Raw genomic sequence first — 15,096 nt, forward strand, 5'->3', positions numbered from 1 at the left:
CAGTTTCAGAAGTGTTGTTCCATCTGTGTATGTGATAAAGCTGCTCTTCTGACCTATAGAACAGGTAAGGTAAGACTTTTCATGTCATTTGATAACATGACCCCAGAGATTTGCAGAGCAGCCTGAAGGCCCTCCTACGCCCACAGGCTCAGTACAACTTTTCTAATTTTTTTGACATGCATTCAAACACTATCGTGGCTTTAGTATGATACTCTGAGCTGTGTAAATGTGTGTGTGTGAGCGTGTGTGTCAAATTCAATAAAATTTTCCTATACAAACAATCATTCAATTAATGAATTAAAAGACAAAAATGCAGAGAGAAATCTTTGCCACCAGACACAGGTATATACTTTAATTTTTTTTTTTTTTTTTTTTTTTTATTATTAATTGTTTTCAATAAAGGGACAAAATTGGTTGGTGAACAAGATAATGTAGACAACTGCCAGAAAACACAGACAGTGGTTTCTCCAATAAAACTCAACATAGACCAGAAACAAAAACAACAAAAAAGCAAGTCTGTCATTGACCTTTGGTCATTCTTTTCTTTAAAAAAAAAAAAAAAAGAAAACAAACCAACAAAAATGATCCATTCTATGTCTCCGTTTTCAACAGAGTATTTAAGCAATAATAAATAGTGACTCCCATTGAAAAAGATAAAGTTCAAGTTCAAGTTACAACAAACAGCTCTCATAACAGGAATAGAAAAGGCTGATAACAAAATATTCCGCATTGCCATTTACAAAAGAGTATGAACTTAAGTGGGCTGCTCCTTTAATTCCATTTCATTTTTAAATATGCTTTGCATATGAAAGTTGTCCCAATCTAAATATAAAGCACCATTTAATATTTGGCAATGAAAAAAAAAACACCTGCAAAACATTGATTATTTGAATTCATTTATTTGAATGATTTTTGTTTGTTTATTTACTGGTATTTTACTGCATATGAAGTTAGCTTTTTTTTCAAGATGCTGGAATGTATTCAGGTGAGACAGGTGAAAAGACAGAAGCACACTACAGAACAACCCAACATTAGCTTGCTGTACTGCATACAGAATGGCAGCAAAAGAGATTTTTAAAAAGAAGAACAGAAAAAAGATATGTACAACCACCTGTTTTAGCTAGTGTGGACATTCTCAAAAGACTCCTCGGGGAAACCATTGAATGGCCTCCTTTGTACAATGCCACATACTTAAATTTTTTTATTTGATTTTTTTTTTTTTTTTCATTTTCTTTTTTTAAACATACAAATAATTCGCACTATATTATCCTGCCAAATTAAAAAAATATACCGTGGCAGCTTGTTGTTTTTTTTTCCACTACCAAAAAAGGTACAATAATACCTTTTGAGAGAACAAGCAACAGTTAAAAATACAAGCCTCAATATAAATACTGTAGTACCTACACTAGGTGAACATTTAATTCAAATACCATTCTAGAAATACAGAAGAAAGTAGACCATAAATGTGTTTTAGCATAGGAACTGACATGATGTGCACTTTCCTATATTTAAGTTTCTCTATTATATATTTTATATATAATCTTAAACCTTTCCCCAATGCAAGTTTGACCTGAAGAGCTGTGAAGAGCCAAGATGAAAAAAGAAAGAAAAAGCAGGGGGAAAAAAATCACAGATTTTTCCCATTTTATATATATTGTGATCAAGTCTTGAACACCACCAAGACAAAGAGGAAAAGAGAAACAACAAACTTAAATACAGTTTCCCCTAAGATAATGAAATTTTGCTTTTTAAAAAAGTTATTTTATTTTCATACTTAAAAAAAAGATTTGTACAAAAAAAGTTCTTGCAGTGAAAGCAGCAAGTTTCAATTGTCCGTACTTTGTCAAGCACTGTGTGCTTTGACACAATAATATTTATATCGGAGTTGGGCTTTATCTTTATGAGGTGAGAGGAGGAGTTGGCTTTTTTACATTAAACAATGACACCATGTTCGATTCATTAGGAAGTTTTCCCTCTCGTGAATATGTGTAAACTGGGAAACTTTAACAGTGCACTTCGTTGTCCAACAAGCAAGCAATCTTAATTTATATTCAACTACTATACTTCCAATTAGCATGTCTAATACCAAAAAAATAAGGGCAGAGTGGAAGGTGCTGTCTAAGCACCAAAAGCCGTTGTCTGGAGTCATTTATGTCATAATGCAACGATGAAAAAGAATCTCCTTGAATTAACTTATACCACACCATGTGTGAAACTCATATAAAACAAAGTAACAAAAGTGACATGTATGGTTTTCCCTCTCTCTGCGTCTCGCTCTCGCTCGGTCGGTCTTTCAGGTTCATTTATTCTTTTAGGGAGCTCAGACATAGGCAATAAAGAAATAAGATTTTGACTCAGACCTGTAGGCAATTCATAGTTAATCATCACTGACAGCTGCAAATATTTCAATGCTTTCTTAACCAATTCTCTAGTGTATATTACATTAGTTTGCTCCAAATGCCCTCAGGTGTTTCTTGCGCAATGGACGTTCACACTAACAATGGTCATCAAAGAAACATCAAAATGTTGTGCTACTGAAGAGAAGACTTGAACAAACACAGAAAAGTCAAATGATTGTGGACTTAAAACTAGTACCGCCAAGTACAGTACCTTCAGATAGAAGAAGTAAACAAGGCTGAATCCCACACCATATAATGCATGTGCCATGCCCAGGACATAAACCACAATGGAAGGATACGTTTTACATAGGTACCTTATGGTGATTAACTAGAAATTTCCTTAGATTTTTGATTATTACTATTTCTCTCTAAAGTCACAGATGACTATAGCGGTAAGGTACTTGATGCAAGAACCTTCTGAGGATCCGATCGATCCTTATGTAGTATCTAGATGAGACTCCAGAATTACAGCAGATGAGATTAACCAATGCAATTTCAAGATATCCAAGGCACTCTTTTTGTTTGTTTTACCAAATGATAGTACAAATTCCAATCTTAATGCTGTTTCCTTTTTAAGAAATCCAAAGGCTGTAATTATTTTTATTCCATAATATGGGCCAATTAGTATTTTAACCCTATGAGGACAGAACATCTTTTTAAAAGATTAGTTTAAGTGCGACTTCCAGCCCATCCAAACAGGGTTAAGCGATAGCCTGTAGTCCTCCATGTTACAACACAAAACTGTACATGATATGTATTACAGAATGTATGCAGCATGGTTCTTTTTTCTTTTCTTTTTCTTTGATCTCAAAAAAAAAAAAATTTAAAAGAAAGGAAAAAACATTTGTAAAATAATGAACAATAAAACAGCAACACATTTACTAAACAACTAACCAACCAGGGACAATTTATTTTTTTTAAATTAGCCCAAATATATCATGCATGCTGTCAAATTTTCCAAAATGGGAAAGAAAAAAGAAAAAGTATACAACATGTAAATTATTGCACAAGAGAAAGGCTCCAAGTTTGCGTCAATGCAATAGTATTGCCCCGATACAGATCATGCATTCAACGGTAAATGAAAAGGGTGTGCTGGTGGTGCCAAGCACGTTGTCTTAGCCGCCACTGGACTAGCGAATCAGGGAAATCTACAAGGATGAGGGTGGGAGTGGGGTAAGGTGTTGTTCGCTGTTAACAGGCAAGTGAGCCACCACAATCCACCGCTACTCAGTTTTAATTTCGTTGTTCAATGCGCGGTCACTGTGCCATTTTTTCATGTGTTTCTCAAGGGTACTGTACACACTAAAAGGCATCTGACAGATTTCACATTTGTAAACGTCCTTGCCCACTTGCCCGTGCGTTTTCATGTGCCTTGTTAGCTTGCTGCTCTGAGCGCAGGCATAGTTGCAGAGCTCACACTTATAAGGCCGTTCACCCGTGTGGCTGCGCCGGTGCACTGTCAGATTGCTGCAGTTTTTGAATATTTTGCCACAGAACTCGCAGGTGTCACTGCGTCTGCCATCTTTTGAGCTGGGCCGACCAGGACCCCCTAGGTGTGGCGTGCTGCCGCCACTGCCCGTCCCGCTGCGGCCCGAGACGCCGCCATCTAGGTCCCCTGGTGGCGTAGAGAACCGCAGGCTTCCATTCTCTGAGGAGTGCTCTGAAGATGAGGCGAAAGGCGATTGTCTGGAATCCCCGAAGTTCAGAAAGGGGTCCTTCAGCTGCCGGGAAGCAGCATAGCCAGCCAACCACTGGGAATAGACATTCTCAGTGTTGGGGATTGTAGGGGTGGAGAGGTCAAAGTCCTTCTCCAGCTTGATTCGTTTGGAGAAAGGACTAAGTGAGCTAGGACTGCCCAGTAGGAGTTTCTTGGACAAACCAACAGAGGCAGATTCACTGGGGGATGAACCTCGACCATTGATAGCTGAGCCACAGCCCTCATCCACTCTGTCTGATTCCAGAGCCGAGTCCTCATCACACATGCCCCTATGTGCATCATTGTTAGAGTTTAGGGCTCCTCGTTTGTGTTGATGAAATGCCTCACTGTAGTGCTGCATGCTGGCAGCCAAGCCCATGCCCTGCATAACCTCAGGCAGCGAGCGCGGGATCCCGTCCTCGCCCGCACCCAGACGTCCGCCATTGTTCTCATGGTGCCGTGCAGCCTCGAGGTTGAGGCTGAAGTGGTAGTTGTTTCTACCTCCCTCTCTCTCCAGCTCCTCCTCCTCTCCTTCCTCCTCTTCCTCTTCCTCCTCTTCTTCCTCCTCCTCCTCCTCCTCCTCTTCCTCTTCTTCCTCTCCATTTTCTGGAATCAGGCGGTCGTTTTCACTTTTGAATTTGGCTACCACGGACTTGAGGGCATTACTGGCGCTACCCACCAAGTCGCTGGTTCCCGGCTCAGGGGAGCTGGCTGTGGACAAGCCATCGTCTGACTTGACAGTCATGGGTGATGACTTGTTCATGTGTGTCTTCATGTGCCTCTTTAGCTTGCTGGCCTGCGTACAGGCATGGTCACACAAGTGGCACTTGTAAGGTTTCTCACCTGTGTGACTACGTCGATGCACGATTAAATTACTCTGAAACTTGAAGGTCTTCCCACAGAACTCACAAGACTTGCTCTTCATTGGCGTGTTAGACTGCTGCGTAAGAGGGGTCGGGGTGGACTGGGAGCCAGAGGGGGACTGCATGGAAGGCAGGGGAGGAGTGGAGAGAAAGGGAGGCTTGGTTCCTGACTGGAATGGTTGTAGTAGCCGTTGCATAGGGCTGGGCCTGTTGGGTGAGAGAGGAGGAGTTGACCCTGAGGTGTTACCAGCCAGCTCCCTCAACCTACGAGAGAAGTCCATAGCTGGGGGATCCATAGGTATGGTGTTGAGGCGCAGCACCCTGTCGAAGGCACTCGGGTGGTGGGTGGCCAAAGCCAGCTCCTCCGGGCTCAGGTGCTCCATACGATGAGGGTCCAAGTGATGGCGAGGTGGAGGACTAAAGAGAGGTGGCGTAGGGGGAAACCGACCCTCTCGGAGAGGAGGTCCATCACGTCCAGAGTTGGGTATCCGCAGCAGGTGGAATGGGCTTCCCTCTGGGAGATGGATGCCATGCAAGGGGGGCTGAGAGGAGCAATCTGCACCCATTCCCGAAGGAGCTCCCACACGGGTCGTGAGCGGACTTCCGCGCTCACTCTCAAGGTAGATGCGAAAGCCATGAGTATTCTGGGCATGTTGCAGCAGAAACCAGGCACTGCTGAATGGCTGCTTACAGGTTGTGCACGTGTAGCTGCTGGGCTCATCTTTACCTGCAAAACACATAAGAGAAGAGTTAATTCTCCAATATTAACAGCAACTCATTTAAAGGAACAATAGAATAGAATAGAATAGAATAGAACCATTAAAAGATCTCTAGATCTGCTACATATATTTGTTCTCATTCCCTTTCACAGCTACTCCCTTGTGTATTTCAGACCTACAAAAAAGCCTAAAGATCAGGTCTTAATCATTTATGAACCACCCTCATCTCCCATCTAGACTCCAGGCCTGTGCAGACCCCCATACTAACAGTCTCTCATCGACTTTAGCCCCTCAGCAGGCTTAAGCAAGTATCACATAACAGTAAACACAGCTCTTATTATAAACATGCTCCCAAACAGCACTACAGGCCAGGGCCCAGTGGAGCAGAGCTTTTCACAACACAAGACCAAACAAAGCACTGGTAGTCCAGCAGAGAAAGACTGTGTTGGGGTTTAGCTCAGGTCTTTGCATGGGCTGATACACTCCTGCTTTCGGCTGTACAACGTTCAGCTGATTCTTGTAACGGTTGTCAGCAGGGCTATAAAAGCAAACAATAGTGCTCTCTCAAGCTAAACGCTTTCATCCATGTACAAAAACAGACGCACAGGAAGCATACAGTAAACAAAATCTGGAAGGACTACAGAAATATATCCTGTAAAGGGGCAACAGAGGAAACACATATTGTTAAGATTTGTTAAAGGTTACATTACACAAAATGCAGGTGTTTTTAACCAGTTGAAAGATATAGGAGAATAGTAACATTTCTATATTTGTTGCAAACACTTCATAAAATGAAAAAAGATTGGTTTGAAATTTGAATTCTAATTAATAAATTGTCAGCACTTCAATTGCAATGTCAAAAAAGATTAGTTTATGCAACAGTTGCTTAAAATGGAAGTAAATGAATCTACCAGTAGAATAGAATAAAAGCAAAAAGAATGACCATCTTATCCCTTGCAACTAAAACATTAAAGCATGTAGACAATTGTCACAGCAAAGGAACATTTAAAACAATAATTGACTTTCAATGGCACTTTGACAATGCCCGGCGATTTTCCTCCCATTGCGTTTGTACTCTAATTTAATGTTTCTGACACCTCCACCATCTCATTTAGGATATTAAATAATAAAGGAGGCTGGAAACAAGAGCATTTCATCATTAAACACACTGTGCTGAAGCCTGATGCAGTGTTACCCATTTATGTTTTTTTTTTTTTTTTGTCTCTGCATTTTGGAGGAACTGAAACATTATATTCTCAAAAAAAAAAAAAAAAAAAACAATCTTGAAAAACTAGCGGATGCCCAATTATGTCTCTATAACAAATCAACACTTATAATTTATGTACTAGTTTTACCCCTTTTTTTTTTTTTTTTACTTGCCTGTATTTAACGTGCGTAATGTGTTTAGCATTATAAAAACACAAAATATATATATATAAAAAATCATCATCATTTCTACAAAATATTTTGAAGGAAAAACTTACTTCTCATAAATATGTTTAAAGTCTAAATGTTTTATCTAGTCCAGATGAAAGCTGTAAAAACGCTACAGAACCATTTTTTGATAACTGCACTGAATAAATTCCTACAAATATTTTTTTTTTTTATAAAGTGCTGCAAATGGCATTTGCACCATCAGCAGGTAAACAAGCAGCAGGTTCAGGATGCCTATAGTTAAAAAACACACGATTAACTCACAAATGGCAATGAAATGGATATTTTCATGAGGTAATGAGTGGCAGTTTGAACTTTGAAAATTACCAGCGCTAAAAGGGATGTTACATGCAAGGTACAGATATCTACCTACGCTCCAAAAAATGCAAGGTCAAGCGGTCAGGAAAAGAGCCATCATCTTCACAGGAACCACAACAACAAACAGCGAAAATGGACAGGAGAGATGGATTTAACTCCCCCCACAAGCCAGAGGTCTCTAAACTGCTATCATGTACTGTTTACAACCATCCCAAGAGGAAGAGGGAAGAGGGAAAAAGCAAAAAAATGGAGAGATGGCGGGAAGAAAGGCTGAAAGGGGTGCAGAACGGAGCCGAACAGGCAGCGTGCACTCTTTCATCTCGTTTGTTTTCCCTTAGAGGGGCTTTCTCTGAAGTCTTCAATAGCCAGCAAAGCATGTAACGAGGCAAGGCCTTTCTGCTGCTCAGAGGAGGAAAGGCAGGCCAGTGCCACTGTGGGTTTTCTCAGATAATCCTGTTAATGCACACAAATGGGGGTGGTTCTGGAAGGCTCTGTGGCGGGCAGACAGCCACCTCCGGACATCGCTGCACCCTTTTGTGCTGTCATCATTTTGTCTCTGGCTTGGCACTTCTTAAACATGGTAAATGAAAACACACACCCACTCTACAGGACAAATGTGTGCAACAAATAAATGATAGGGATTTAGAAAAGACTAACATGAGTAAAGCTCAAAATAATATAAAACGTGGTGACATATATCAGTGTATCCCAAAATTTCTATCATCTTAAGCCCTGTCAGTAACAACAAACCATAAATATGTTCGATTTTAATCAAATTATACTGGATATCATTTTAAACCAAACCCATTAACCAGCTCCACTGGAAATAAGTCAGGGAGAATATAAGAGGGGGTGCATTCCCTTCAGAAAGAAATGTAATCCACTTCATCTTCAGTGGCTCATATGTTGGGAGTAAATGACGACTGCTATGCATTATTAGATGATGACCCCTTTAAAAGATCAAAATCTTTCCAAATAACCCGGGAACCAGCATACCCTTGGCATATACAAAACAAATCTGACAGAATTGTAAAAAATAAATAATTAAATAAAATACATTTTAAATAATTATCCGAGAACAAGAGAGCAATGGTGACGATATCACTTTCAGCTGACATAGATGGGCAGTGAGGGAGGTGACGGTTGGTGTGAACAGAGAAAAAAAAACAGCACATTGCTGCTCTATGGCCCTGCCACCCACGAGCATCTACTGACAATCTCACTCATGACCAACAGCTGAAAGCCCTGCACCAAATCAAGACTGCGCACTACTTTATATCGGGGTGGGGGGGGGGTTGATGCAAAGGCCAGCTAAATTATGGATCATTACAATCTGCAGAAATTACATTTAATTGTTGCCACCTGCAGAGGGTTTAACCTAGTATACATTTTTGTATTATCATGCAAAGGGTATTTTTAAACTCCTGTCACACAGCTACAAGTGTAATGGCTATCTGTTGTTGTTGAGGATTTAGGAGAGTTTTAATTCGCCTCATGTTGAACACAAAACCCAATTTGCTTTCAAAACAGGGTCCTCAGAAGGTTCAGTTCTTTAAATAGACTTTAAGGGTCTGCTGTCTCCTCACCAGGCACAGAGATCACTGAAGGACAGGTTACCTCATCTCCATGTTTAACAAGGGCCCGCTTCATTTCATTACACATGGCAACGCTCAGTGGAATATGTAATCATCTTTTTCACATGACATTTTGAATATCCAACTAGACAAATAATTGCAGCAATAATTGATAGCTTCACAGAGGCGGCAGTATTATTGACTGGCGTGCCTCTCGCAAGCACCGGCCTGTGCCATGCGGGCATCGTGCTTGGCACACTCACAGCCAGGTTCTTCTTCTGACAAAACTGTCACAATCTGTTCCTATGACGGGAGTCGGCGAGCCACCGACAGGTGCTCCAATAATCTGCTATTAGACTCTGAAGATTTTACTGGGTGGAATTAAAAGCAGCAGCAGCCTGCCAAAGAAATCAGCCTCCCCCTCCTTTCGGTCTAATTTTAATTTTCTCAAGAGAGTTGAAAGAGGATTCTTTGTGTCATTGACTGTCTTTTTGAGAGGAGAAGTCGAGAGTTGAGCATTCGAGACGGGTGAGCAGTAAAAGCAGACAAGGGACTCGTGGGTTCACAGCTGTTTAATGTGCGCAACTACGTGGCTCGAGTCTCTCGGTCGCTGCTGGGTGCACAAGTTTCCTAAATGCAATGATAATCTGTGCCTTGACACTCGGAGCATCTATGAGAAGAATTCGGAAAGCGGCCTTGCTCTAATAATGATTCCTCAGTTAATTAGAAAAGCTCTCCAATTTACTGCGAAAGCGGGACAGTTGTTGGACTGGTCTGCAGGAGCTGGCAGCGGCACGGCTACTTACAGATGGATGCGAGCGCTCAGTGCATTGCTGGCAGTTTTTACACAGGGAAATGTCAGAGCAATGTTACAGCACAGAGCCACGGGAAAACAAGAACACCCCCCATACCCCCTCCCCTCCCAAACTGCCAACCACATCCTCACAGGACCGACTAATCCAGCTAAATCGGCACAAACACACACACACACACGCACGCATTAAACTGCAGTTAGATAAAGCCACACTAAATGATCTTGACAAAAAGTAAGGCTGTATTACAGAGCGGTGATGGCTTGGCAGAGAGTGACTGGTGCCCATGATGAAACCGGAGACATGGAGGAAGGAAATATGTTGTGAACCCCCCATCCGACCAATCCCCCCCCTCCCCTGCTGAGTTCTGCATCTTGTGCAGGAAAAGTGTAGCACACCAAACAGATAGCTTTACAGTGCAAAAATAACCAAAAAGTTTCAAGTTATGACTCGTGCGAATTTCAGACAGCTCGTCTGGGGCGCAAAACGTATAAAATCTGCCAAGGGACATGCAGGTCAGCCGTATTTTATTGCGAAAGTGCACTGAAACACACACACATAACCTGTTTGTTGGTATTGGAAAGGCACTGTGTTAGTTATACAAGCGCATTTACAAATGAAAAATTGTTTTACCATCATACCAATTTCATTAAAATACACTTAAATACAGCTAAGTGCATGAAACGAATGGATTCATCTTGACTGACACACATGGATGACTGACACGTATAGATGGAGAGCCTGTATATTTGGAGTAATGTCTACAGTTGGCTTTGTTAATAGAGTGGGGTGCATTTCTATGTGTGCCGTCTGGATCGATGGCGCTGGCAGACTAAGATGAATGCCAGATTAAAACAGCTCGGGCTGCCCAATATCCCCAACATGCAGATTCATCTATTGTTCTTCCTCGCACCACTAAAAAATCCACCCCCCTCACTCACACACGCACACAAACGGCGTCCGCAGGAAACAAAAGCACAGGATACAAACGCACTTGCGTACAGCGATTCAAAACCTCCTACATGTGAAAGCGCAGGTCATTTGGACAGTTGCTGGCATTTCGCGAGCTGTACTCTCAGGCTTCCATCTCGACAGCTTCACTGCTGTCACTAGCCGAGACTGCGGCTCCTTTTGTTTTGTCCTTGACGATTGTGTTAAGATTCAACAGCTCTCGGAGATAATGGTAATTGAAGTAATGCAACAATGCAGTAACAGGATTACTGAATGCAGGGGGAGAAAGGACAATGCCATGTAATAACATTTTTGAATTTTATCAGCGGCTTATGCTTTCAAGAGCCTCTGCATATATTTGTGTTTGAGGTGTCCCTTCACCTCTGCACCTGCTCAAGTCTCAAAATTATGACATTACAATTTAAGTATAACATTTTCGTAAATTAAGCACAGTGCATAGGAATCCTATTAACATTGACAAATAAAATCCATTTTATAAATCAATCAATGTCAAGTTAAATTAAGTTTTGGGGTCATTAAAAAAAAGGTGCTTACCAAGGCTGCATTTACTTGATCAAAAATAGAATAAAATTGGTAATATTATGAAATACTGTTTTCTGTGTTAATATTTTTATTATTATGCAATTTATTCCTGTGATGGCAAATATGAAATTGCAGCAGCCATTACTCCAGTCTCCAGTGTCTGTTTAAAAAGAAAGAAAAAATTGATCCCAAACTTTTGTATAGTAGCGTATATCAAGATTCTGTTACTGGTTAACATTAATTCAAAGTAATTTGCCATTTTTAATCACCTTTTTCTTTTGCTTATTCATTATAAATTGTCCTGCAGTGTGACAAATACATTTTGAAAAGTACAAATATTTCAAGTAAAACTGCATGCACTTTTGAAAGACAAATTTAACTAGTAATTTGCTCTCTCTCACACACACACACGCACACACATTTGTTTATGTGAATTGTGGAGACTTTCCATAGACTTATATTACTTGTATACTGACCAAACTATATTTTTTATCCCCTAACCCTACCCCTTACAGAAAACCTGTTAGCATTGTTACACTTTCAGATAAAAATAATTTCCTGTTTTTAATCATTTTCCTTGTAAAAAAAATGCAGGTTTTACTATGCTTGTGTGAGCCCACAATGTAGCATAAATATACACACACACACACAGGTTTATAAGTAATAAACAATAGCAAAATGCTGTTTAAACTGCTTTTTATAAGAAGTACAGCATGAACATGCTGATGGACATGAGAACCTCCCAAAATTATTTCATGTTGAATACCCATGTATTAAAAAGTGAACATTAAACTAAAAAAAAAAAATGCTGACAATAATAAGGAAAATATTTGTTAATTCTGACTAGAGCAAGACTTCTAATGGGTGTCTGTGTGTCAAAGCTCCGGTCATGTGTGTCTCTGGCTTGTATCAGTATTCCTCAAGCAGTCTGGCTGGGTCGGCCCAGCACCGCTCTCACACACTCGGCTCTTTGTCCGGTTCCAGACTCTTTGTGGTGTGCCGAGTGACTGGCCACAAACAAAGGCCTGTTTGACCAACACTTGTTCACTGACAAAGCTGGACAGAGGAAGTGCCATAAAAATCCTGCAAAACACTCAGAGACTCTTTTCACATTGTGTGTCCTCCAAACCCAAACATTATGCATTTCTCTCTACCTCGCCAAAGGAACCCGCACTAATATCTAAACAATGAGATGTAATGCGCCCATATAGACAGGCAGCGCTTTCCAAATATACAGAGAGGGAAAAAAGACTGACTTAAAAGAGACACTGTGATAACTTGAGCTGGTGCTCCTGGGCAGAAGCATGTCGGTAATTAACCTGGACGGGCTGGCAAAAATCTGACTTTCACATTTATTAACTTTCACCATCCTGAACCCTGATAAGAAGCAACTAGGTCAGATTTCAAGTCGCAAATACAGAAACTTTTAACTAATGACACAGAAAATATCATGTATGCATGTGTGGAATTAAGAAATGAGCTTAAAATCTGTGACGCTTGCAACTTTTATAAATAAAGGGGGTAAAAGAGAGTATAACAACAATTTGTGATGGGTCAATTGCCCTGAGGAGAAAATATGGGTTAAAATTAAAAATCCTAATGGGATTCCCTCTCCACATTATGCGAGTAATCCCAGCATCAACTCATTCCAACATGCACCATGTCTCCCATCTGCCTGCCTGCCGGACAGCAAGCGCAATTAAGAGTGGGAGAGATTTCCACACACCTGACTCCCCTCTCCTTATCATTATTACAGTGAGGAGAGACGTGTCCCTTCCAATCAGAAATGCACACAGCTAAACAGAGCCTGCCCAGCTAATGATAACCACAGAAGTGGCATACGTTTTCCTCTCCAACATGTCGAATCAAACCTGGCTGATCAGGCCTGAGAGTAACGTGTGCATGTATTCTGTTACTGCTGAATACGAGAAGTTGATTTCAGTATTTAAGAGCAACAATGAGGCTAATTTCACAATCCTCTTGGTGTGTCATTAGGCGCTGCTGTACAATCTGCCACACAAGAACGAAGACAAAACACAATTACCCCTGAGTGCTTTTAAAGAACTGGGATTTAAAAGCGTTATTGTTTAGGCGAGGAGGCCAATCAGGACTTTATATGTGTGTAAATGTATATTTGCGCTTGTGAGACATACGTGAATATGTCGGAGTTGGTTTGACTTGTTATAAAGCATTGTGCTAAATACTGGAAGCCACAGAGTTCCTGCTGTGATCCACACTGTTGGCTTCTCCGCACTCTCTGGCACTGGTGGCGGGCCATCCACAAATATTCACTACATTATATGCAAATATATATTATGTATATATTCTTATTTATGTAAACTGTTGTTGCATTATATACCAAAATTTAAACCATGTGGCATTTATTTTAATAAATAAACAAATTGTCACATAAAATCAGCTTATGATACTGTTCAAAGGTTTGTGGTCAGTAAGATTTAAAAAATAATTATAATTGTATTATTTTTATTCAGCAAGGATGTATTTGATATATCAAATATGAAGTACATCAAAATTTAAGAGATTTGTAATGCTACAAAAGAATTCTACTTCAAATAATTACTGTTTTATTGAAAGACCCACAAAATATAATCAAATTATTTTCAACATTAATGATAATTTAAAATTCAGCTTTTCTATCTCTGGAATGAATACATTTGAAAATACATTTAAATAGAAATCTGATTTGTAATAATGTTTCACAATATTACTGTTCCTATTATATTTTATATTTTATTATATTACATTATTTATATTTTTGATTAAATAAATGAAGTATTGCTTAGCATAAGAGATAACTTCTTTTAAAAACATTTAAAATTCTTACCAACCCCGAACATTTGAACAGTAAAACTGTATATATTTATCAATAAAAAAGATTTTTGGACACTTCTATTTTTTAAACAGGACACTAGTGTGAACTCGTGTTGCTTCGTACATCCTTCACAAATCATTTGGACACCATTTAAATAAAAGTACTGTATCTGCAAACATGGCTTTATAACGTGAAGTTCTAAACACACCTCTAGCATCCTGTGTTTGATATCCGTACCTTATACAATGACATGCATAGACCTGACTTACGTGTCCAAAAGTGACAACCCTAGTGAATCCCTTTCTTTAACCAGCAGTCAAACATCCTCTGCTCATGTATGCGAATGGAGGGAGTCTAACGATAACCACATCCAGAAGCAGCCCAGGAACTGTACTGGGGATCCGCTTTACCACTGGGAACATGCCTGGAGAGCAGAAGCCCCAGAGGGACAGATGGAGTAGTTTTGGCGAAGAACACCCCTGAACAATGAACAAAACCGTTGTTCCGTCACTCGGATTATTGTAACTGCCGTTCCTGCGCTTTGGTTGTGCGATTCAGGCTTCTGTAGACACTGGAATGGATTGCTTAAATATGAATTCCTGCATAACCTCATAAACATAATTTTAATAATACAGTCAGAGCCTCTTAAACTGTGTTTATGATTGTAATTAAATGGCCAAACCTTTATATAACCGTCAGAGCGTAAAACCGTGTGCGCATCCTCTCTCTCTCTCTCTCGTGAGGAGAGAACCTCACTGCTGATGGTGGCAACTGTAGACTACTCTTAACCCAAAACCAAAATGTCAAAATTATAGAGAGCACAAATTACAGCATAGAAGGGTTGTGTGCTTTGCTCTTTTCCTTTTTTTAAGTTAAGGAGAGGGGGAAAAAAAATGCTGAGAGAAATACCAGCATCCAGATGCGCGCACACACATTTATGGGACCCTTGAAAAA

The 15,096-nt window shown here is 40.2% G+C and overlaps 1 protein-coding gene across 3 annotated transcripts in view; it reads right to left on the bottom strand.

The window, feature by feature from the left end:
* Nucleotides 1-879: 879 nt before the first annotated feature.
* The window catches only part of bcl11aa (BCL11 transcription factor A a), a 55,399-nt gene continuing 41,182 nt past the window's right edge, over nt 880-15,096 (bottom strand). For all 3 annotated transcript variants that reach the window (XM_026223910.1, XM_026223909.1, XM_026223911.1), the window contains exon 3: nt 880-5,685. In XM_026223910.1, coding sequence (XP_026079695.1) covers nt 3,623-5,685 — 2,063 coding nt within the window. In that variant the 3' untranslated portion in view covers nt 880-3,622. The remainder of the gene's footprint in view (nt 5,686-15,096) is intronic.

The sequence above is a fragment of the Carassius auratus genome, chromosome 38 (assembly GCF_003368295.1).
Source record: "Carassius auratus strain Wakin chromosome 38, ASM336829v1, whole genome shotgun sequence".
In the NCBI taxonomy this organism is placed as follows: Eukaryota; Metazoa; Chordata; class Actinopteri; order Cypriniformes; family Cyprinidae; genus Carassius; species Carassius auratus.